General features: G+C 37.1%; 1 protein-coding gene across 3 annotated transcripts in view; it reads left to right on the forward strand.

Moving 5' to 3' along the window:
- The window catches only part of LOC148649180 (coiled-coil domain-containing protein 148-like), a 42,411-nt gene that overhangs the window by 13,985 nt on the left and 3,210 nt on the right, over window positions 1-25,216 (forward strand). For all 3 annotated transcript variants that reach the window (XM_088605525.1, XM_088605526.1, XM_088605527.1), the window contains 9 exons: window positions 1,745-1,840; window positions 1,942-2,123; window positions 2,820-2,958; window positions 6,941-7,147; window positions 15,333-15,473; window positions 17,637-17,755; window positions 22,501-22,618; window positions 22,844-22,984; window positions 23,656-23,844. In XM_088605525.1, the coding sequence (XP_088461651.1) occupies window positions 1,745-1,840; window positions 1,942-2,123; window positions 2,820-2,958; window positions 6,941-7,147; window positions 15,333-15,473; window positions 17,637-17,755; window positions 22,501-22,618; window positions 22,844-22,984; window positions 23,656-23,808 (1,296 nt within the window). In that variant the 3' untranslated portion in view covers window positions 23,809-23,844. The remainder of the gene's footprint in view (window positions 1-1,744; window positions 1,841-1,941; window positions 2,124-2,819; window positions 2,959-6,940; window positions 7,148-15,332; window positions 15,474-17,636; window positions 17,756-22,500; window positions 22,619-22,843; window positions 22,985-23,655; window positions 23,845-25,216) is intronic.

Genomic DNA, 25,216 nt, shown 5'->3' on the forward strand with positions numbered 1-25,216 from the left:
ACTGACTTTCTAGTGTGTTCATTCAAAGATAAGGTCTTCTGTAACTAATAAAATGTTGGCTTTTTAACACATTTAAAAGCAACACCAGAGCAGACTTTACATCTTAAAATCTGTTCTTGGGTTGCTGGCCTTGATCAATTAAAGCAGGGAATAAAACCCTCATTGCTTTTGCTGTTTTGGCAGTTTGGTTCCTTCTGTGATGTAAAGCGGTCGTGGTCTTTAATCCTCTTGGGACCTGACCTTGCAAAGCCTTTATATAATCAGAAACTGAGATCACTAGAACACCGAAGTTGCATTTACCCGCATGGAAAAGGGAATCAATTTATTATAATAAACATTTACTGTAAATATCTCTGTATGACTTCAGGCTTGCCCAATACATTGCAGCATATGGATAGGTCACATTAATGTTGACAGACTGTTGGATACTATAAGTACACTCCAGTCAGCCGTTGTTCAGTTTTCTAAGGTTAAACAGTCACACTTGTTCAGCACATTTAGGTAACACTTCAGTATGTAGCTTGGAATAAACTTGCTTCACAAACTAAATAATATTTCATATTGAAGCCCAGCACACTGAAACTGAAACTGTGATTCCCAAGCGTTTGATTATTTTTGTATAATGCCTCATATGAATATTTGGATATATTGATTTCATATATAAAGTGTCCAAAATAGTCTGTAGACAGAGCTTAAGAATTTCACCACAAAAAGGTCTAAAGAAGGTATTCAATAGAAATTACCTTGTACTGTGCTAATTCTAATAGTTTAGTCAAATATTTACCCCAGTGCTATTTCAGCAATAACCCAACGGGAAGTGGGTGCATTTTATGAGTGAGAACTAGGTAGATATTAGTAGTTCAGGTACTGTACTGTAGGTAGATGCGTCAGCATGCATAGTCTGCAAAGGAACTAGTAATAGGTTTATTCCATGCTGAAAAGAGAAGAGAGAAAATGCAATGTTTCAAGTGTGAAGCCTTCTTCAGGTGTGTTATTGTTCTCCTTGCCCCACCATGTGCAGTATACTGCATATATTTGTTCTCTGAGATGTCTCTCACCAACACAGTCCTATTTTTATGTGCCTTTTGTGTTTCTTAGGATTCATAATGCAATGTTTTAGTCCCCACAGGAGGGTAAACTCAGTGTTTGCTGATAGTGCTTAGCGCATTAGCGCAGAGTCAGTCTCTGAGCAGCAGCCTTGCTGAATGACAGGACCCAAAATTCACAAAACCCCTCACAATTCCTGCTCAAGAACAAGATGCCAGTCAGGTCTTCAAGCCAGAGTCGGTGAATATCCTAGCTTGACTTGAACTGGCATCCTCCAGCTTATTTGACTCATGCCGTCAAACCTGGGCAAAGGTTTTTAGCGTGCTTGTGTTTTGAAATACAGAATTAGGCTTTTAACATGGAAAAAGAAAGCCTCCAGTGGAGTTAAAATGTGTGAAAGTCATCTTGTATTTCTAAACACAAGCATGGTATGAACATATATACAGTATATAGTGTGTTTCTCTGTTCTTCCAAAGTTAAAAAAGATAGCTACTGTTCTGCTTCTGAAATTGCTCTTTATGTTACTTTTCCCCAGGCAAAATGTTTGTAATTTTTTTGTAGTAGCATGATTATCATAATTCCTGTTTGTCTGGTGTAAATACATAACAGAGCTTTGTCCTGCAGGTGCAGGTGCAGGTTGTGCAAGAATGTAGGTGGGAATGCTCCTATATTCTGATCATGCAATATTTTTCTGTAGGTGGAATATGTAAAAAAGCAGCAGAAAGACATTATAGAAAAACTTGATTTAGAGTGCCTGTCTGTGGAAGAAGAGATCAGTGCGACCAGAACACAGGTAATAATTACAGGACTCGCGGTTACCTAGAAAGATGTTGAGATGATTTCTGTCATCGCTATAAAATTAATTCACTTCTGTTTACTCGTTCACTTCTTTAGGCATGGCTTTCTTCAACAGAAGAGATTCCAAGTAGTTTGCAGCAGATTCCAGAGGAAGTGTTAAACTTAGAATGCCCATACCCTGACCTTAAAGAGTCTTTGCTGAAAGAATTCCAGAGCCTTGATGAAAAATACAGTTCCAGGTTACAAAACATCACTGAACGGCTGAATGGATTGGACAGGTTTGACTTCCATTTCGACGATATTTTAACTTTTAGTGGGACGATATTAGTTCAGCTGTATTGTTGGATTCACAGATAGCTCATGGTTTCAGTTTTGTAAGCTTTGCATAATCATGTTTACAGTTTTAAATGTGATGATTTTTTTAAATCTAGAATTGTCAATTATTTTTTGTTATTTTATAGCAATCTGGAATCACTGATAGCGTTTTTCACACTTAATCCTCCAACTCCCCAGCTTCAGGGGGGTTTGGTGGCAAGGTGCATAACAGGCCTGTGAGGGGCCAGGAAGCCACTGGAACTGTATTTTTTTAACCACTAGCCCAATCACAGTGGACTAGGGGCATGGGCTAGGGCCGAACCTAAAACACCCAGATTATAGAGTTCAACCTGCACTCTGAACACACCTTCCACTTGAAGCTTTAAACCACCTGTGAGGCCCAAATGAGATTTTGATCTTAACTGTTCGTGGTGACCTAAGCACCCCAGTTTCTTGCAAGACATGTTTAGAAATGATTTTTTCTTTCTTTTTCTGGAAGGATTTCTGCTTTGAGGAATCAGTAGGATCTTGTGGATTTTCTGATATAGCTTTAATGTTAATTTTGGAGATATGACTTAGATATAAATCTGTCTTCAAACTATTATAATAACTTTTGTATGTTTTCTATTTAATGTTCAATACATTCAATTTTGTTTCAGGTGCTGTGGATGGAGTGAAACAGATCACCTGATATTTCAGAGTATTGTGGACCAATATCCACATGATATGAAAGACAGAAGAGTCTTATACATGGATATGTTGCATAGACTTTTTCCTCACAAATCAAGGCAAGAGCTGGTAAGTTTCAGTACCTTCTTTAAGTATGATAATTTGCAGAGTGTCCATTATTTGAACTGGGTGAAACCTCAGTTCATTATGCTATGAATGATGTCCAGTACTACATACAATTGGAGTGTGAGCTGTAGGATTTCCAGTCTCACCCTGTGCAAACAGGTTTCTCCTCTGGCTGATATGCCAGATCTTAGCTGTTGCTATGACAACAGAAAAAAAGTATCTTTCTCCTTCTTAAAGACCTGGCTTTATAATATCAACTGAAACTACATGGCATACTCTGCTGTGGACTTAGGCCTTAATGTTAAGATCGAACTGCTCTTTTATTTTTTGTTTTTGTTCTTTTTCATACTTGGCAAGCCATTCACCTGCATATCCCTGATACTGAGCCAGGCCTTTTCTTCTTGATAAAGAGAGTCCAAGAGGACTTCAGAATTGTATAATGATTTGGCCAGTAGAAACAGGGTCAGTTTAATTTGTAATGTTATATACCATTGAATTATGTACAGTATATGTGTACAGCTACATTAAAAATACTTCACAGAAGACATAAATCTCTTAAAAAATACAGTATTAAGTAAAACATGCTTGAACTAAAACAGCAAGAGACAGACCATGTGAAAGAAATTTGAGAGGACATGTAAATTAGTTGTAATCATTTTTTGCCTTTTTGTAACCTAATTAGAAAGGCAGTGTTCAAATCGGGTATATTAATAATGCAAACTATCATGCCGTCTCAAAATAGAGTAAACAAACCTTGACTTGTTTCAGTGATTTAATGAGTGTAAAACAGTTATACAACCTGCTCAGTATCTTCGCTTTGCTCAAGGTACTGTAGAACAGTACACTTGCATGTTCAATAGATTCTGCTTAATGAACTATGTACAGTATGTTTTTATCACCCTAATGGCACAATAAGAATTTTGGAGGATCTTAATTACAAAATCTCTTTTGTTTGTGTAAAAGGCAACTTATTTTGATCTAAGGCCTATATGTTTCTTTCATATACCTCTCTTTATATACTTATTTAAAGATTGCTGTCAGCTTTAAATAACTCATTTGTAAACATAATATTATGTAGACAAAAGCAACAGTAATTCTGAAACAGATTTGTTTGTTGATGTGAAAATTAAATGAATCTCTTTACCATGATATATTTTTAGCACTGGTTTTTGCTTTAGGGTGTTCTGATGGTGGCATGGTGGTGCAGTAGATAGTATTGCTGCCTTGCAGTGCTAGGGCCTTGGAGTGCTATCTGCATGGAGTTTGAATGTTCTCCCTGTGTTTGAGTGGGTTTCCTCTGGGTGCTCTAGTTTCCTCCCACAATTCAAAGACATACTGGTAGGTGAATTGACTTCTGGGAAAACTGGCTGTGATGTGAGCGTGTTCCTGTTTGAGTCTGTGTGTGCCCTGCCATGGACTGGCGCCCATCCAGGTTGTATTCATCCTTGCACCCATTGCTTGCTATGATTGCTTTACTGCCCCACGACCCTACTGTATATTGGATAAATCGGTGAGAAAATGGATGGATTGGACAATGTGCTACATTGAAGTCAAGTAATTTTAAAAAGTTACATTGTTTAGTAGTTTATTTATATATGTGTTACTTGACATATACTGCTTTGTAGGTAAATGTTCATGGAGTCTATAGTGTCATTCAGCTCTGTTGTTATATATTGTTTCAAGGTTTCATTTTGAGAAGGCTTGTTGGGAAAGAACCCAGTTGTGTTACAGTGTACAGTATAGTAAATTCTATAGAGCCAGTACTGAATTCTGCAAGCAGCAGTGAGAACAAGTAAAACGCATTATTGCAATGCGAACACAGGAAATGAAATAGCTGTCTAGATTTAAAAGTATATACTGTAAATCCTTTTAATGTAGAGAAGTCTATTTTAACCAGTGCTGAATGCAGTTTTTGTAATGTGCTATAGTTCTTCACATTCTTTGGAAATGGCCTTAAATCCCCATGAATCTTACTAAGACCCTACCAAAGCATATACAGTATGGCACTGCTGTTTTTCGCTGTCTTTATTCATGTCTGAAAGCTTCTGCATGTCCACCTGATAAAATAGCGTCTTAGTTTTGTAAAAGATTGCTTAATGGATGTGTTGAATAGCGGTAACATCTGTTTTAGTAATCTGTATTTATTCAACTTTTGGATAAAATGTGATGAATTGGTCCTCTGCTTGGTCCCTACACATTAGCTGTGGTTTCTTGGCAAGAATGTTTATTTTTTAAACTCTAAATGCCCCCCCCCCCCAAGAAACAGAGGAAACAGACGATTTAATGACGATGAAGAGCTGAACCCGTAACTAACAGGAGTGACCTCCCATACTAAACCAAGATTAATCATACCAGAATGCGTACACAACCAATATTCTGTGACCATTTCCAGTAATTACCCGTAAATTCTCTTTGACCTTAGCAATTATCAGTCTTATCGGAACCGACCACTACTAATACTCCCTTCTTCTGCCACACACGAGCACTTTGTATTTAATTAAAATGCAAATCCAAGGCTTTGATTCCAAGTGTTGACAAACAGGTTTGTATGTACAAGACAGCTCTGGCATCTGAAACAGTTTGGAATGTCTTATATGTCTTTATTTATTCTTTTTTCCAATAATGTGTTCACTATGCCCAGATAAATGGCACAGAAAATGAAGTGAATGTAAAAGTAGACCAGTGTTTTAAAATCAAATATCATACATATCAAGCAGCCCAGGGGTCTCTCTGGTAAACTTGAAGGAGCCCATTGAGTGGTATATTTCAAAAGTCATTCGTGCCAGAATGACTCATGATTTGTTAAGCCTGTCGTGGCTGAAACATCATAAAAAGACTGAAATCGATTCTTCAAAAAAGTAGTTAATTTTTTTTTATTATTCAACCGAAATGAGATATGGGGTAAAAGAATAAAGTGCGCCCCCTGCTGATGTAAAATACACTAAAAAAAAGAAACTTCTAAATTCAGAATTTTAGGAAGATTTAATACAGATTATTTCCTACATATAAAAATGCCAAACCAAATAAAAAATCATCTTAGGAGCGGTTGAAAACTCTTTATTTGATAAAATGCCTTTCGTCACAGTCAAAAATCTCTAAGTGCTTCCTAGCAGAGTCCCAGCTGACACGAAGTCACAGACTGAAACAAAGTCTCCCCTGGGCCTGGGAACAAACCTAATTCTCATTCCATGTGGAAGAAGTTACCGAGGCCAAAAATCTGTAATGTGAACTCAGCCATGGTGGAGCTGAACACACCTATACACCTATAAGATCAAACGATCCCTTGTGTCCATTGTGTGACCAGGATATCAGTTTAATGCTTGTGAAACAATACCTTCTACAATGCAATCACTTTTATTACCATATTGGATTGGGTTTGGGGTACTTGCTTATTTTGGTTTAAAGGGAAGAGTACCATCTACTGCAACACGTATACAGTACATTACAGCAACAGTGTGATTTTCCTTAGAGGCATACTGCACAGGAGCTAAAAGCTGTGCAGGTCTTGTGTGCTTTCATGTGAACTGGAGTCGGGGTGATAGGACTACTTTAATAATAAGTTGAAATTATTCAAATTTGCCATGCAAATATCAGACACTTTAAGTGACCACCTAGACATCCTGCAAATTACAATAAGTCTCTTGGTTTGCAACTATTTAAAGAACACATATGTCTAATTATCTTATTTTCAATAAAGATATTTAGCCATTTGATATTTTTATCCATTGAGTTAATCACCATTAGACTGGAGACATCAAATGCCCCCAGACAGCATCCAGTACAGATATGCTGACATTATAATGAATAGCCTTAGTGGAGCTATGCTGAAGGAGATGAGCACTGATTACTGTGGTTTTTAAGTTATTAAATGTAATGATTTAGCTCAAAGCATAATAAGGGTTATAGTGTGGTGTGGAACTTTTGGTTTAATGAGACTGGCAGATGACGGCGCAGGTATGAACAGTAACGGCGTGTTTTGATGCAGAGTGATCACGAGAGGCACTGGGACTGGTATCGCTTCACTGTGGAGCAGAAGAAAGCTGTGCTGCAGGGCTGGACCAGAGACCGCACAGACCTGCTCATGAAGGCAGTAATGACCCTGGAAGAAGCGTGCTCTACCTACGATGAAGAGGTGGCGCTCAGGATGGATCGGAGGCACCAACAGAAAGTTTGTGCTGAACTAAAAGAAAAGGTAAGTTATCGGGAGGACATGGTTTTTTTTCTCCGAAAGGGACCTTCTCTTAAATAAACGTGTAACACCATACAACTTGTTACACGCTCTAACTTGTTTTGCTAATTCCAGTGCCATTGCTTTTCCCAGGTAAATTGCTTTTTGGCATCCTGTAGGAAAAAGAATAAAAAAGCTGTAATTTTATTTAATTATGTTTTTTTCTATTTTAGGAGTTTGCATTGCATCTCAGTCATTTCTATGCAAGGTGAAGTGTTGCATGAAACCTGGGTTTTTTTAGCTATTCTAAAATAGTATGTGGGTTTGGTCTGTTACTTTTTAAGTAGCTGTGGGCTTTTGAAAAGTAGTAGACAGCTGCTAATTAAGATAATTGGGTATTTCAGTTTTGCTTTTATTATTCCACAGAGTTTGATGTTATTTATATGTATTTGCACAGTGACTCCTTATAGTTTGCTTTCATTTACAAAATAATACTTACTCTGAGGTTTGATGTCTTCTCTTTAATGTCTGTGAAAGTGACTGCAATTTAGTCAGCCAGTCTTGCAGCATTGCCTGTGTTGTTGGTTTTGCAACAGAAGTCTCATTTCAGGCTTGGCATAGGGCATGAGCCTTATCTGGGGCAGATACAGAATTGTTCTTGCCTATCAATCGGCTAGTCTGTTCATGTGCCATGCAATTGTTGTAAAATCTCAGATTTCATAAAACATATTTTTTTAAATTTTCTTCAGACACTTGCATGGACATGAGTAAGAAATTAGTTCAATTAAAGGTATGTGACATTTACAGAATCATGTCCAAAAACTAAGGTGGTTCTTACACCTTTGAGACTGTCTTTCCTTATTAAGTACAGTATTTTGCATCATCTCTTCCACATTTACAATATTTAAAGTTTTATCAAAAATATTTCTTGTATGTTTTCAATATTTTTTCTTGATCTTAATTGAAATCATTTAGCTATATACTAAATGCCTTCTCTTTATGTGCAGTGCTGAATGCAAATTAACAGGTTCAATTCTGTAGATTTTCACTTGTATATTAGAAAACCCTTTGTCCAACTGATAATGTGAAAGAAATTTCATTAGTAAATGTAGTTGCATATTTTAGACAGTGTTCTAAAAAACCTGTGTTGGAAATCTTTGAGTTATTTTTTAAAAGCTATGTTTAGAAAATTACTTTTCAGATCGATGTCATTTTTTCCATATAAATGTGGTACTTTCCAATAAGAAGGAGATGCTTTTTCTAGATCCTGTTGCTCTGAAACTTGTTTTATCCACAGCTGGCTGTTCGGCACCCACTGGTTCCTCTCAATAAGCAATTGCTTATACATTTACTGTAAAATCAATATCAGCTTGCTTTTTCCTCACCTTAAGGGTAAGCAATGATTTTTCCCAAGGGTTTTTAGTGTCAGTTGTCACATGGTGTCTGCCACAGAGAAGATGGCTTCATTATTTGGGGAATTTCTTCTCAGTGCAAATAGTACTGTTATAGCACTATAGGAAAATTGAAAACTAAATGAGTTGAAGGGGGCTAAATGGTTTCTTTACTTGCCTTTCTAATAATGTTCAGGTTATTAAGAGTCTGAGCATGTATTCTTATTCATGACCTACTGAATAATTTAGTGTACTATTACTGCACTATTGTAGTTTAGTATTATTAATATTGCAACTGAAAGAGACTTAATGCAAAAAAAGGTTTCTGTTATACTAAAATAAATACTAGTGTTTTCCAGAAAAATCCCTTAGGGCTCTTCTGTGTCAGGTTATCTAAAAACATTCCTTTGCCAAACAAAAAGTATCACTGCCCCGTCTGTTGCAGCCCAATCTGACTGTACAGCTTGATTAGGTTTTGAAATCCACCCCTGTTGCTACTTAATACAAAACAGGGCAAACCATTTTCTGGTTAAGGCAAATGGACTGCATGTGTTGGTAACCTCTTGTTTAATTTACTTTCTCGTGACAGTGCTTTTTATGTCTAAACCACAATCAATGAAAACTTAGAAGATGTGAGTTTTGTTTTGTGTTTTCATATGTCTTTTGTAAAAATATCTTCAGAAACGGGCAACATTGTGAAGCTTTTGTTAACAGCCAAAAGTGCATCATATAAAGTGAATAATATAAAATATCACTGAAAATGTTAATATACTACAAAAAGCTGCAGGAATGTATAACTTTTGTTATTGATGCACGGTGACAACCTTGTATCAAAAACTGGAATCATGATTGGAATATGTTTGATACTCCTGAAATACATTCCCTATAAAATAATAACAAAGTACCACATTGCGATAATCCTTAAGCATTTTATAATCCCTGTATGTGGTGCTGCCATGCACATTATGCATGTTATTCCTCTAAGTCTCTCTATCCGCCTCTGCACTTTTCTCTGTGTTCTATATAATGCAGAATTAAAAATAATAAAAAGGCCATTGCATTACCATAGTGTATTATATCTTTAGATTTTATACGAAACATAGTTATTTGAAATACATTATTTATTATTTTATTCCAGTGGTTAAAATTCTTTAAAGGCTTTTTGGGTCTTGTTGTGTTTTTATAAACCAAAGGCCAAAATATCACCATGGTTACACAGAATTAAAGCATTTAGATAATAGTTTACAGCTGCCACATCTTTATCTTGTATAGCTCCATGGATTTGATGAGCTATTGTGTATACGCACATTTGAATACTGTACAGGCAATTTAAATATTGTGCTGGGTATAAAATTTAGTGTGAAGCCTTGAACATCAAGACTGAAAGAGCAAATAATTTGAGAAGGAGGGAGAAAGTTATAGGTAAATAGTTTTTTCAGTGTGTAGGAATTTAAAATATCTAGCTGCAGTGTACGAACGGTTACACATTAACCATGTTCAAGTGTCCTATTGGAAAACCTTGCTTAACCCATGTCTGTGATGTTTTGTTTCTGGTATATGTGAAAAAATCATTTGACTACCGCTGCAGAAAAGAACACTAAAGTCAACCAACAAAAAACTGCAGGTTGATGACTTTCAGAGAAGAGTGTAAAATATGAGTCATAGAAGGTCTTGAAGCTGACAGTTCTGTTGGATTAACTGTTCCATTGGCCTCCATTAATCTTAAACAACAGTTCCAGTCTTGGCATAACGTTGAGGGCGGATGGAGGAAAAAAGATATTTAGCAACAATTTACTAGGTGTTATAGCAAAAACAGAATGTATTTCCAGCACTGTATAACTTTCACAGATTATCAGCATAAATACATTTAATATTTCAGAGAAATGTTCATCTAATTTAATGTAGCAGCATATTTTCATTTTTCTACATAACAAAGCTGTTAAAATTACAAATGGCATAGTCATGTTATGATTGGAACATTTACAGCAATAAACTTTCACATTTGTTTCAAGGAACACTTATGCACAATCACACTTGAAATAGTTCATTTTGAGCATAATGAAGAGGAAGTTATTAAACGCCTTTTATGGACCCCCCAACGAGGGAGATAATAGCCATCATCAGCACAGTGTAACATCACATTAATCGAGAAGCGTCTTTGAAATTTCACTTGCAGATCAGAAGGGGCAGCTGCTCTTCTGTCTTTTCTGACATTTCTGGCTACAGGATTTACAACTGGAACAGTTTGTTATCAGTTGTTTTTTACAGTTCGAATTCTGCATGTTATAGAATGGTGGATGTTCTGTGGAAATCCTCTTACAAAATGATTGAAATAGGGAGATGGATCTTATCTCCAGATACAAGTTTTCTCATCCATGGCACTTTAAATGTGACAGTGAGTTTTCGTGCAATGAAGTACTTTTTGCACATAATGTTTTCACAGAAACCGTGTTAATTATGTAGGCATCAGTGTGCCTGCTGATAAATTGGTCGGATGAAAAGCAGTTTTTGCCCCATATCTTTCTTTCTTCTTGACTGAAAGGAAAGGGGAAATTGTAATAACTTCTTCATTATCTAGAGAACCAGAGATCTTTCAAAATATGCTAAGCGTGGTTTCATCTGAATCATTAACCTTGTTAAGTGCTTAAGCTGTTTTACTGTTTGCCTTTCATTCAGTTAACATATTCCCTGAAAGATCCCTTTAATGCAGTATTAGGTCTGTAATGAGCTTATTATAATGACACTTTCTTTTGCTTGTTTGCTTCATATCAGGAGAATATGGTATAAGGCACATTAGGAAGTGATCAGACCATTTGAGATTTCTGTTTTAAGATTGTGTCTTGGTACCACTGCATAAAAATGAATGTAATGAAGTGAATCCTATTAAATAAGTTAAATCTAAATTATTTTATTAAATCAAACCATTCAGTATTCATCCTTAAAAAATATTTTCAAATAAATAAGTATATTGGGATAACTGACCCACCACTGAAATACACCTGTCATCCCACAAAACCCTGATTGTAATTTTATTTTGACTTCCATATTTTCAGTGCCTGTCAGAAAGACAAACCTATCTTACTGGAGCTGAGAAGAATTTGATTGATAGTGTAATTATTGCCGTGGGTTATCAGAGTGTTTAAGAAACTGCAGTTTTTTAGTCACTACTCTGCACATTAGTTACATCCGTACTATCAAGAGAAAGGAACTACAAATCAAATCAAATTTGGATCAAAGATTACATTAGCATTGATCAATGGTACCTGTTTTTCTACCCAACCACTGTGTTTCTGAGAGAACTGTTTTGATTTACCATTTACTGTTAAAACAATTATTTTGTGGTGCTTGGCAAACAAGCATATATCCACAGATGCATGTGCAGTTATTTTACTGACATTTTGGCAGATGACAGATTGCATGCAGATTAATACCAAATTATTAGGAGGATTGAGGTTTGAACGCTATTTTAGGAATACTGCATCCATCATCTAATTGTTGTTTTGTTGCACATCTTATAATTCAACAATACTGTACATCACTTTTATTTAGTTTATTTAAGGAGCGGTATATATTCCTATGAATGATTGCTGTGGTAAGCTAATAGCACAATTAAGTGTAATAGAAAAGTATATTTAAAATCATTAATTGATTTTAAATCATGAAGTGTGCACAATTAATCATATAGAAGTAAGGTGTAGTGTTATACAAACTTTGAAAAACATGGTAGATCTAATAAGCCGCATAAAAACTTAGGAAAACTGCTTCTATGCCATGAACTTTTATTATTTATTATTATTTGATCTATTTATTATAAATTATTTATTTATTATTTTTACCTTTTTATTATTATTGATGTAGTTTGTTGATGCATATATCCAAAGTGACTTCACAAGAGTGATGTGCCACCAGACATTTGAACCTAGAGCCAGCGGGTGGCCACTAATCCACAGTGCTTTCTGTGAACAGTTTTATCACCAGCAGGCATTCAAAACCATTCACAAAAATGCAGTAACTTGTAAATTGGTCATCTTTGTTCCAGAGGTGCTTTGTTCCAATCAAAGCATTTTGGCTTCGAGTGCATGGCCTAATTCAACTTCAAATCCAAGCACCAAGCAATACTTTTGTCCCACGACAAGGGAAACAAGTTTAATGTTCTTGCATAAATCAAGGTTCAAAATAATGGATTGGCTACAATTGGCTGTCAAAATTATTATTTTGCCATATATCTTAGTTTTTGATATAATAGTTCATTAGGAATGTAGTGTATTTATATGTAACATTTTAACCTGAAAACTAATTTCTCTTCAAACGTTTTCCCTTTCTGTGCATTCCATTGGCCTTTCACAGTTGTTGTTGAACAGGATTGTGCATTCTCAATGCTTCTGTAATTATAACAAAAGTGATATTGTACCTTAGGATTTCATATGCCACTGCTACTCTCATTAGTGCAGCTTCAGTACAACATACACAGAACCTATTAAAATCCATAAAGGTATCTCATTAATTTTAAAACACCACCACCTTGTAGCATAGTTTTGTTCTATTTAATAAGATATTTAATCCTGAGAGAATATCAGAATAATATTTTGTACCAGTGTCTACAGAATATAATGTTTTGAGGATTTATCTGAAAGCTGCAGTTTCTGAGCCAGGTTGAAGATTAGGTTTGATTATGTGATTTCAGAAGACTTGGCTTTTCCTGCTAATCCTGCTGACTAGTTTCATTTTATGTTCTGTGTCTTTTGCCGTCAGAATGTCTGGCCTTTCAAAAGACTGTAGAAAACAGTCAACAGAGAGTGAAGGCTATAGTAAGGTATTATTTGTGAAAGAAATAGTATTGATGTTTACACTTTACTAAAAATAATCTAGGTTTTACAGGATGTGTGGGAAAAAGTAAAATTGGAAAAATGATCTACATATCGTCGGAAGAGAGCAATTACTTTTCTAATCTCACTAATGTCACAACAGAAACACAAGAAGTGGGAATTCCCACCATTTTAGAAAGATCTTTTCTGGGAAGAATTTAAAGTATTTCTCAAGACAAAAATGATATACATTTTATTCTACAAATCGGTGAACTTTAATTACTTTCATTGCAATCCACAGCTGAATTAAATTTGAATGATAAACTGGTACTGTATATTTGTCAGTTGTTGATTGTGTTGTATATTACAGTTATTTGTATGTTAATAGTATGATTTTTACAAAGTTGATTAGACTGAAATAAGGGCCATGAGCTCTTTTCTGTGTTGCTTTGCTGTTATATGTTGTTCATGAATATGTGAATATCACTGATTTGATTTGATTCAAACTGCACTGATTTAAGTGTCAAAAAGAGAGAGGTTGTGACCTGAAACCTATGTAGTGTGTATTGTAAATGTCATTTACACAACTGTGAATCTTGCTTTTGGAATTTGTAAGACTCAAGTACAAAACGGCAACATCAATGGAATGTCAAGGCAAACATTCAATTACCTGAAAATAGATTGTGCATGTTCTTTTTTCCTTGTCCTTAGTTTTATTTTTTAGTTGAGTTGTCTGGTTGTACCTAAGCAGCTTTATGATAAGAGCTTGTAACAAAAAAAAATCTCTGCATGATTGGAAGGTATGTTGACATGTCACTGCTTGTTTTGCCCACTGAAGCCCATAATAAACTGCAGAGTATTGAGCTGCTTCATGGGAAGCAGGCAATGTTACATTTTCCCTTGAGCTCTTTTAGAAAATGGTGTTGGGGAGTTTCTGATGACAAGGGCATCTTTCACAATGTCGTTCAGTTCAGGGGATATTTTTGCAACTTGGGCAATTGTAGGAGTTAAAATTATCAAGGGCATTAAAATCATATCAGTAATGATATTATGAAACCAAATATGCCAGACATCTCAGATGATCTGTCTCTTACATATGTACTGTATGTGTAATGTGTTTGGGCGTATTGACTGATATAATATTATTTGCTTTTAATGCTTTTTAATTATCTTACGAGCTAATTTCCCATTTGCTTTTCCACTTTCAGCATTTTCAGTTTCACCAAGAAAAATATTATATTCCTATTTTAACAAACCATTTTTTTTGTCTTGAGAAGACTCCAATTAAGTAGATCTATGAACAATTTAATTTTCTTCAAAGTATTGATGAAATATTTTTGGGGAAATGTGGTTCATAGAGTTCTATATGCTACACTTTAGTAGAGTGGGACAGAATTAACTGTTGTTGTGTTTAATTTGGGATGGCCTGAGCTATCTGCAAAAGCACTTGTTCTCTATTGATAATGCTGCACAGCTATTTGTGATAAGATGCTTCCATCCTAGCTGTAGATAAAGTCTGTGGAAACCTGATTCTTAATGGTCATGTCACCTGCACGCTTTTCAGTGAAATGCATGTTATGCCTCACTGATGTTTACAGTATGTGCTTTTAAAAGAAAATAACTGTTTTGCCACGGAGAAAATTCCCTTAGCATTCTATTTGAATGTTTTGTATGAGCGGATTGCGGAATTATCAAACGAACATACAAAGATGTGTGTAAGGCTTAGACATGGCCCATGGGTCTGTGCTTTTTACAGCACAGCACCCCCTTTCCAATGGGATCAGTCACTAAAACAATCTGGGCTTCACTGGACCACTTCAGCTCCTTCAGTGCCTTCAAAGCTGTTGTCAAAGCCGTCACCTCTTTTGCTCCTGCGTGACTCTTAATTGCAGTCGCATTTCTAAAGCCAGTAAAAACGTTCTCAGCATTTTTCATTCTGAAAAGGAAAATGGAGGGGTGAGGAAGAGCGATGCGGCTTTTTACTGACGGACAACTGCCCTGCTGTCTCCCCAGCTTAGACAGTGGCGTGCCCATCAGGAGGAAGTCGCCAGGCTGGAAGGAGCCATAGCGGCTAGGAAACAGGAAGAAGAAGAAGACAGGCTGAGGACAAAACAACAAAAAGATGAAGCCAGAAGAAATCTACAAAAAGAGAAAGTAAATCTTGAGCAATTCCACTCAATACGAGAGATATTATGAGATGAAACAGAAGTTCAGTTTTTTCCCCACTCGTTCCATATCTTGTTACAAGAACTGCGTTTTTAGGTGTAAGGTATCATTTACAGTAAGTAAAAGGACTTTTTTGTTTAATGCCCTACTGCATCACCTGGAGGGGCCATCATATTTTGTGTGCGGGTATAGGTCTCCAGCGCTAGATTTTGCAAGGATGTGAGGTGCAGCAAGCAATGTTTTAGCCATTGAAGTATGAAGTGCAGCTGAAGTTTAAATAAAGATGGTATTTTATTTCCTTTGTGTACACTATGTGTTTAGTTTAATTAATAGTCAAGTTTTCTTTGTGCTAAATAGAAGGAGGGATGTAATTTCATATTCACCTGTATTTGTCTTGAGGAATTTTATTTTACCCTTGTTCCCTGTGACACACTGACAGATGGCACAAAAAATGTTTTGGTTTATAAACTCTTTAATTAAATTATGACTGTAGGGCTCGTGTGAATGTTATATGAAAGCTGATTAATGACAGCTTTTAGATTGAAATAGATTTGTTACATTATCTTTCAGGCAATGAAACTTTAGCTAGTTTACTAACTACAGGTTTCACTATATCTGCTTTTGCATGGTCAGAATTGGTATTATTATACCATAGATGCCCAGATGCATTGTCTTATACCTAGTGTTACATTGAACCATTTTAGATGAATGAAGTGAGAAGTGATTTGTCTATATGTAATCTCATGTTTCTAGTTATCTTGGTATAATCTCATAGATAACTCTGAAAACTGCAAATTTGTTTTTAAGATCCTCTCTTGGGGAGTTGTCAGAGTAATCAGAAGGCCAAGCACAGTATGATGCATTAGATAATGAAGAACTGATAAACTTCTTGCATCATAGTGGATGGGATTGTCCCCGAATTTACAAGAACATTTATGTAGTTGATTTCTGTATTCTTGTTATGGGATGATAGCAGTGCATGAAGCAGAATGTTTTCTTCAAAGGCTATTTTTTTCTTTAGTGAGAGATAATCATTCTATCATTCCAGTTCATATTATCAAAAGATTTAGCATACACCTAATAAAGAAAACAGAGAGAAAATAGGAATTAAACTCAGCAATAGATTTTCCATGTGTACCTGCCGTGTTCCTGGCCAGAAACTGAAATGATTTTTACAGGGTGGTGGGGGTAGCTTAAGTCACTGCCTCACAAGGACCCAAGAAGGAGAGTTCCTGGATCCTGGGTTGTGTTCTGTCTTGACACACTTTCTGTATCGTGATTGTAGGTTCTCCCCTTGGCCCCTTGGCCTTGTGGATTTTCACCTGGTGCTCTGATTTCCTCCCACAGTATACACATATGCTCTGTGCTTTGTAGTGACTGGTGACTCTAAATTGTCACTGGTATATGTGTGTGTATGTGCTGTGTGTTTGTGTTTGTGTCTGTGTCTGCCCTGTGATTGACTGGCATCCTGTGCAGGGTGTATTCGTCTTGTGGCTGTTGCTTACCAGGATAAGTTCCAGCGCCCCCACCACTGTATTTTGGAATAAAATACCAGAAAATGAATGGATGGATGGATTAACTTGTATAAGACGAGTCTAAATGAATCAATTTAGGCAGCGCAGATGTTTAGACCAGCCACAAGATCTTTTTTCTGAACCCTCCCTTCAAACGGTCCCAATTTCTGCAAATCCAGTCCCCTCTCAGTTACTTTTATATGGGATGAAAAATGAAAATGAAAAAACTAGAAAAACTAGACGCTAGTGCTGTCTAGGATGCAGTTGGGGATGACACTGTCATTTCCTTTAAAAAATGGAGCAAACCAAATCATCTAATGCAAATGGCATGCAAATGAATGCCAGGGTTTGCAACCTACTATCCAGTGTGTATCATACTTTGAGTCCATTGTCAGCCAGGTTAAGCTCCAGATGTCCCTGCTAGGCAGTTATTGGAAATGTTTGGGGAGAAATAGTTCAGTTCAGACTTTGCTCCCAGCAAGGTTGTGATCTTAAGTGACCCCAGCACCCTGTTTTAGTTTCTGGCCAGGAACGTGGCAGGTACACATGGCAAAATGCATTGCTGATTTGAATTCCTATTTTCTTTATCATGTGTATTTTGTTTATATGAACAGAGAGGTATGTCTCTTTTCCCCAGATCAAGCGGTATTACACGCAGAAGCAGAGCAGGAGAGACGAACTGGAAAGAAGGGATCGGCAGCGGCTGGAGGAACTGAAGGGCCTCCTTGCAGAGCAAGCCAGAAAAGACCAGGAAAGGTAATGTGTCGAACTCCAAAACCACAAAACTCGTCCTTTTTCCAACACAGTTTGATTGGTTTTACAATCCAATACAGCAAATGCAAATAATATGGGACGCGCAACAACTTCAAATTAATTCCACCATGTGTGCTTAAAAGGCAACTCAGTCCCCACCTACAGTACCAAATGGTGTTGTGACTGAAGATGGTAATAATAGTCATTTGGAAATTGTCATTGAGAAGGGGTCTCAGAGCTACAATCACATCTAAAAGAACTTTAATCTGTCACCCAAAAATGCTCTATCCTACAAACCCAGGACAATCTCGGACAGTAAAATGCATATGTAGGTATGTTGTAAACCCTGGCTTCATTTGACGTTCAGCTTTATAATAGATGAGTTGGTTTGCAGAGTTTTTAGAGGAAATGACAGTGTCGTCCCCGACTGCATCCTTGAAAGCACTACCTTCTAGTTTTTCTAGTTCCTGTTTTTCATCCCATGTAATAGTAACTGAGAGGGGACTGGTTTTGCAGAGGTTGGGATCATTTGAATGGAGGGTGCAGTAAATAAAAGATCCTGTGGCTGGTTGTATTAAATGACATTAAGACTAGTCCAAACATCTGGACTGCCTTAATCGATTCATTGTGACTTGTCTTATACAAGTTAATCCATCCATTCATTAATTTTCTGGTAACTTTATCCAATACAGGGTTGTGGGGGTGCTGGAACGTATCCCAGCAAGAAACAACCACATGACGGGTTACACCCTGGACAGGACGCCAGTCCATCACAGGGCAGACACAGACACAGACACAAACACACACTTACCCAGAAGTCAATTAACCTACCAGTATGTCTCTAAACTACGGGAGAAAACCAGAGCTCCTGGAGCTCCATATGAACACGGGGAGAGCATACAAACTCCATACAGACAGCACCCCAGTAATCGAACCCAGGGCCCCAGTGCTGAAAGGCAGCAATCCTTACCACAGTTGCATAAAAAATGAAACTAATTCTCTGCCTAAAAGGTTGGTTTCTTTACCCCCAGCCACTTTAGAACTTTGTTTTCATGGTAACAGTTAGGAATCATGGCCTCCTGCTACACGGTTTAATTATGTGAGCAGTGAGAAAAGCAATAGACTGGAAGAAAAATACTGTAAATGTAATAAGTTACCAAGCTTCAATTCTCAGCACGACAGCGCATGTATTTGCTTTAAATGTATGCATATATTTTTAAATGCTCATTGTAATACCTGAAATTATTTCAAATAATTTCATTTTTGTGTCAAGAAGAATATTTAAACTTGCATTTTAATTTTCATGCATAAAAACAAGCCTTTGCTTTCTGAAACTCAGACTTGTTCATCAGTTTCTAACTTGTTTAAACCAGATGTTAGTGATTGCTGGCAGCTTTTTAGAATGAAATAAACATTTCTGAGTGCACCATTTGCTGCACCAAGAAACGCTGATACAGTGTGACCTACAGTACATGACCTGCGTGCTGGATTCTGGCTGACATGATCTCCCATTAGCCGTCTCAGAACACAGAAGAGGTTCCTCCCAAATATTTTCATATCAGTTCAAGTAGGTGGCTCAAATTTCTTAGCAAAGAGATTTATAGGCATAAAGACTAAGAAGATTAAAATGTGAATAGGATTTGTGAAAAAACATCACTCATCTGCTCAGTGTTAAAAACTGAGAAAACCTTAACAGAAACTTAATACTTAATATTGTTTCCATTATACTGCAAGAAAAAAACAGGGAGATCAGCGTATACATACTAGAATTGCCTTGTTTTATAAATTAGTATTTGAGCTCCAACACAGGTCAGGTCTTTAAATTTACTTTTCAGTGTGGCCTGATGTCTAGTCTTACGCTCAAGGAAGTTACATTTTTGTTCAGTTTCCAGCTACAGTTCTGTCCACTGCTGTAACAAGTCCTGAGATATCCAGGAGTTTGTAAGCCCTGTTGATGACGAGTGATGTCATGTCATTTGCCAAACCGCTTTATACCATACGATGTCGCAGGAAGCTGGAGCCTACCTGGCAAGCAATGAGTGCAAGGCAGGGTACACCCTGGACAATCATACATGGGGACAATTTGGAGGCCACGGTAAAGGCCAAGAGGGGAAATTTGTCCCGGACTCCGGGATAACTCCCTATTCTTGTCGAGAAATGCCAGGGGATCTTTAATGACCACTGAATCAGGACCTCGGTTTAACATCTCACCCAAATGACATTGCCCACTACAGTATAGTGTCCCCGCCGTTATACCAGGGCATTAGGACCCACACAGGCCACAGGGTGGGCACCCCCCACTGGTCCTACTAACACCTCTTCCAGCAGCAACCATAGCTTCCCAGGAAGTCTCCCACCCAGGTACTGACCAGGCTCAATCCTGCTTAGCTTTAGTGGGTAGCCAGTTGAGAGCTGCAGGGTGATATGGCTGCTGGCTTCATAATAAGTGTGTTGTATTTTTTGTTGAGATTAGAACCACAATCGGTATAGAAGACCTCAGTAAAAAAAAAGGGTTAGAGTTAATACACTATCTTTTATTACAAGTGATTCCTGGAAACATGTCAAGTGAGCACAGAACCGGAACAGGATTGGACAATTGTAGTTATATCTGTGGAGGTAATGTGCTTCAGTAAAGATGTAAGAGAAAAAGGGGAAAACTTCAATCTAGAACAACAGTTCTTTGTTTGACATAGTCTCTGACTGTGAGCAGTGTGGTTAATGCACACATTTTCATAGATAGTTTTTGTTTAAGCTTTGTGTACAGGGTGTGATTATTTGTCTTAGTGCCTAGCCTAAATGAAGGAACACCTCTTGCTTAAACTGTGGCTGGAAGGTTGCCTGTTTTTATCCTGTGGCCGACAGAGAAATCCTACTCCAAACACCCTCTTTGTTTTATTCAGTATGCAAGAATGAGCAATGCCTTTATGCTGAAATCTATGAAAAAATTTGACATGAGTTCCCCGAAGCAAAACCATTTGAACATTTTACAGTGTAAAAAATCTAAACAGTTAGCACTTTTGATTTGTGTAAAAGCACAACACTGAAGAACACCAGTGCTGTGGAAGCCGAACATATACAACAGAAAACATATCTTTAACAAATAGGAGAGAAAGAAGTAGACATATCTAATACCAAACATGTTACATGATCAGGCGGAAAAACACAGAAAAAGAAAAATGCTAAATCATAATATGTAAGCTGCAAAATACTAAACACTAAGTAGAAATGCAGTCATATAACCATTTGCAACATATCATATAAACACAAGAAAACATAGTATTATGCTGACTGGGCAAGAAAAACGTTAGCACACAGCTGTTTGTGGCCTTTGTTTTATCTGTTGCAAATACACGTTTCTTTCACCAACCACAGAGCTTTCACTCCTTAAAACACTTGCGGTTGGCAAAACCGTGGTTGGTAAATACTTGAGTATATTGGAAATCGGCAGTCCTATACAGGTGGAAATAGGTAGCTGGGTAATGCAGTTCAGGGTCGGAGAGAAGCAAAGCAGGCAATTCTTGGCAAGCAAAGGGCATAAGACAGAGTACACACTGCACAGGATGCTAGTCCACTGCACGGCACAGACACACAAACAGACACTATTACACACTCACACCAGGGCCACTTCTTCCAGCAGCCCATCAACCTAAATGTAAGTCTTCGGATTGTGGGAGGAAACCCAGAGGAACAAGGGGAAAACAAGCAAACTCTGTGCAGACAGCACCCCCAGGTGCGGAATTGAACCCAGGGCCCTAGCCCTGGGACCATTGGGCCATTGTGCCAGCTGCAGAACAATCCAAAACAAACACCAGTGCTAAAACTGTGTTGTGGCTGAAGTGATCGTTTAATTTTCTAGCTGCCTGAAGAATGAGCTGTAAATTAGTATAGCAAAGGAAGCTTCACACACTAGAACCATGATCAATTCTGTGTGTCCTCGTGACTGGTGGTGGCCGGTGAGGATGGCATTATTGATACAAATTCTTGGAAGAATTTATCATGATCATCTAGCTAAGCGCCCGCCTGCAGAGAAACGATGCACAAGTTTGATTTGCAACTTTTGTTCTTCATTTTCTCAGATGGGACTTTAGCCAGGTTCTCTCTGTTTGACTCTCTGATGCTGTCGTGGTTTTCCAACAGTTCATGGCCCGCTGGGTATCCAGCCACCTACTTTGTCTGAAGAAGACAGAATTACTGCAGTCCTCCCCTTCAGTTTCTGAAAGTAAATCTGCATGGTCCCCCGGACAGCTTTGACATCTTTGAAAAGATTATTGTATTCCTTTCGATGGAAGATTACATTTAGATATGTTCGTTACAACTGTGGCTGTTTTGTGAGTTGTACACGCTATGTGTCCTGTCCTTTCTCTACCAAAAACAAACCCATTCTCCTTTGGATCATTAAGACATGTCAGTCAGCAGTTATCAACAGGAATATAACTGTAGTTAAGAGCAGCTATGCAGAATATAAAACAAAGATTAACAGAGTTACTGGTTTGAATTCTCCTTGAAGCTGTTATTCTGAAGATCCCTGTTTGGCAAACAAACTGAGTTCTAAGAGTATCATTCAGAAGCAGGATGATTGCATTCAGTCAAATACAGTCAGCAGTGTTGCTTTAAGGAACAATTATGCTGTGCTTGGATTCCCTCAGAACATTCAGAGGATGCCTCCCCGAACGTTATACTTCTCCTACTTCTCTAGGAGCTTAACTTACTGTGTCTAATTTCATTTTTATTCTTTAAACTCTTCCCAGGGTACAGTTCAGACAGGACCTACTGCAACAGCGTAGGAAGGAAAAGGAATCACAAGCCCTCAGACTGCAAGAGCAGGAAGAGGAGAGGCAAAGACGCCTTGAGAATCTGAGAAATCAGGTGCTACTTTTGAGCAGCAACACAAATACCTGTACAGAACACAAATAAATGTGGACGGAGTACATCTAGAAGCTAGTGTTTTGTGTTATCTACCCGTTCCTTAATATTCTGTTTTTATTTGTGGATGATTTCTTATTGAAAAATCTTTACCATTACTGCCACCTTCTGGCACGATGAGGCTTTATGGTCCTGAATTAACAGACTGTGGGGTGATTATTCTCCAAGGTGGCTGTTGTGGCTGACCTGGACCCAGTGAGGCTGATGGGGGATACAAAATCATCAAAGGCCAGACAAAACATAGGAGCTGAGGAAGAGGTGGCTCTTCAGAGGCCACTGTTTCATTTGTACACGTACACTGACACTGAGGTGAGATGTTTTCCCTTTTTTTTCACCCCGTTCCTTGATTTGATTTAAAATGTTATCTAAAATTATGATGTTTTTCCTGAATAGAAACAAAGACAAAGATGTTTTCCAGTGAACCCAACGTATTGGTGACCTTGGTAACAGTATACAAATGATCAGTAATTACCTTACACTTCGGGATCATTCGCAATACTGTTTGTCTTAGTTAAACTTTAGCCACACGTCCAAAAATCATGAAACCTATTTTTGTCAAGGCCAGACAGTGAATCAGCATGAGCATGTTTCATAACAAATGTGCTTGAATTTTCTACGTGGCTGTTCTGTAACAGGCTAGGCAGAAAACATGTCATCTTTATTAATCTGACCGGCAGCTTTTCTTGTGCAATTTCTTTTTTTTCCAGTTATGACAGGAAATGTTGATATTTATGCAATTTGTGTGGATGTTTACTTCTTTACAACCATTAATAATGGTAATTGCAATAACAATTGCATTAAAATGCAAATGGCAGTTTTTATATTATTGTTTTTTATCTGACTTGTGATAAAAATATATGGTTTGCTTTATGTTTTAAGCTGTTTGCCCTGATGGAAACTTGGGGCCTAAGTGTTTTTTCACCTGATGGATGATGAAAACTGATGAACAAAACCATCTTTAATTGAGTTATTTTTTCCAGATTTTGTCTGATCAAAGAGTACGGATAGAACAAGCACTCAGGCAAGCCGGTCTTCATAACACATTTTACGCTAAAGACGTTCTCTCCAATATCAACCCACCAAGGCCGCCCAGAAGAGATATGGAGTCCACTCTATTTCAGAACTTGTCCTAGATGAGCCATTGGCTTTTCCTTGGCATATTCAATCTTGTAAGTATGAATGGTCTTGCCTGAATGAATATTGAGTATCAATAATTCACTTTCTGTTACTATTTGACATAAATATAATTAAATGCCAGAAGGTTACTGATTAGATATTATTATTTATTATTGGTACTGTTTTTGTTGTTGTTATTAAGATTTTGCCATTGTCTAGGTAACTTACATTCAATCAAAAGTAAATGCAAAAAGAGTCACCTAAGTATAAGAAATTTACAACAAGTTACACAGTACACAATATGACGTAATGCAGTAATACAAACAAATACAGGCATGACTCATGGACCTAACAGTCTGAACAGATGGTTCCTGAGGAGGCCAAAAGGTGGTATTGAATGGCGTAATCCTGTTGTTCTCAGCAGATGTCATGTCATAAATATAGAGGAAATGTACATCCTAACCTTAGGAATGACAAAATAGTTTTTATACTTTAAACTCTGTAGAGAGTCCAGAATTCTGAATCACAGTAACATCAGATAGATGTCTTCATGCTAAAGCTTTCATTCTTGAGCTAGTTCTAAGAACAAGGACAGGCTTGATTACTAGGTCTGTGTGTTCTGATATTTACACATTTAAAATTCAAGCTTGATTCAAATATCAGTTCTATTAGAGAAATACTTTCATTCCTATCTTCAAAACTAATGCTGAATTGTGCAAAACATCTAAAACCTCAACCTGAATCATTTTCTTCTCATTTGATGGATTTAGGCACATACTTGGTCTCTCTTGACATGATTTGTTCACTACTCGCCTTCAGACTCGGATTATTTTCTTGTGGCCGAGGTTTTAGATTTAAACTTTTGAAAAAGATCAAATGTATCTGGGCATCCATGTCAGTAGAATATTTTCTTTCATATGGGTTTAATTAAAGATAGGACTTTGTTGTTTCTATTAAAAATAAACACTGTATCTCGAAAGAAGAGAGGCATCACCACGTTTTTTCAATTAAGGGCTTCCAAGAGGAAAAACGTTTTTATAAAAACAGAATAACTTGAAGGGATTCAAACTCTATGTATCTAGAAATTCTACTAATGCACTAGGCCAATAGTACTTCTGAAAAACAAATGTCCTAACATTTTCATTCAAATGTCACCTCGGTACTAAGCCATTATATAAAATAAGAAAAGTGAATTGGCTATTTGTGCAAGTACCTAACTGTAATACTGTTGCAAAGAAATATATATATAGTTGTTTTCACAGTTGTAATATGTTAATTTAATTTGGCGTATTGTAGAATGAGATGTCATTACTAGCAAAGTTGTATAGATACTCTGATTTAGAATAGCCCTTTTTACAGTTTTATCATTCGTGATTTGAAATGACCTGCATATTTAATAAACCTGGCTCACTCCAGGAAGCCCTT

This window comes from Lepisosteus platostomus, chromosome 14 (assembly GCF_059453375.1).
Source record: "Lepisosteus platostomus isolate fLepPlt1 chromosome 14, fLepPlt1.hap1, whole genome shotgun sequence".
NCBI lineage: Eukaryota > Metazoa > Chordata > Actinopteri > Semionotiformes > Lepisosteidae > Lepisosteus > Lepisosteus platostomus.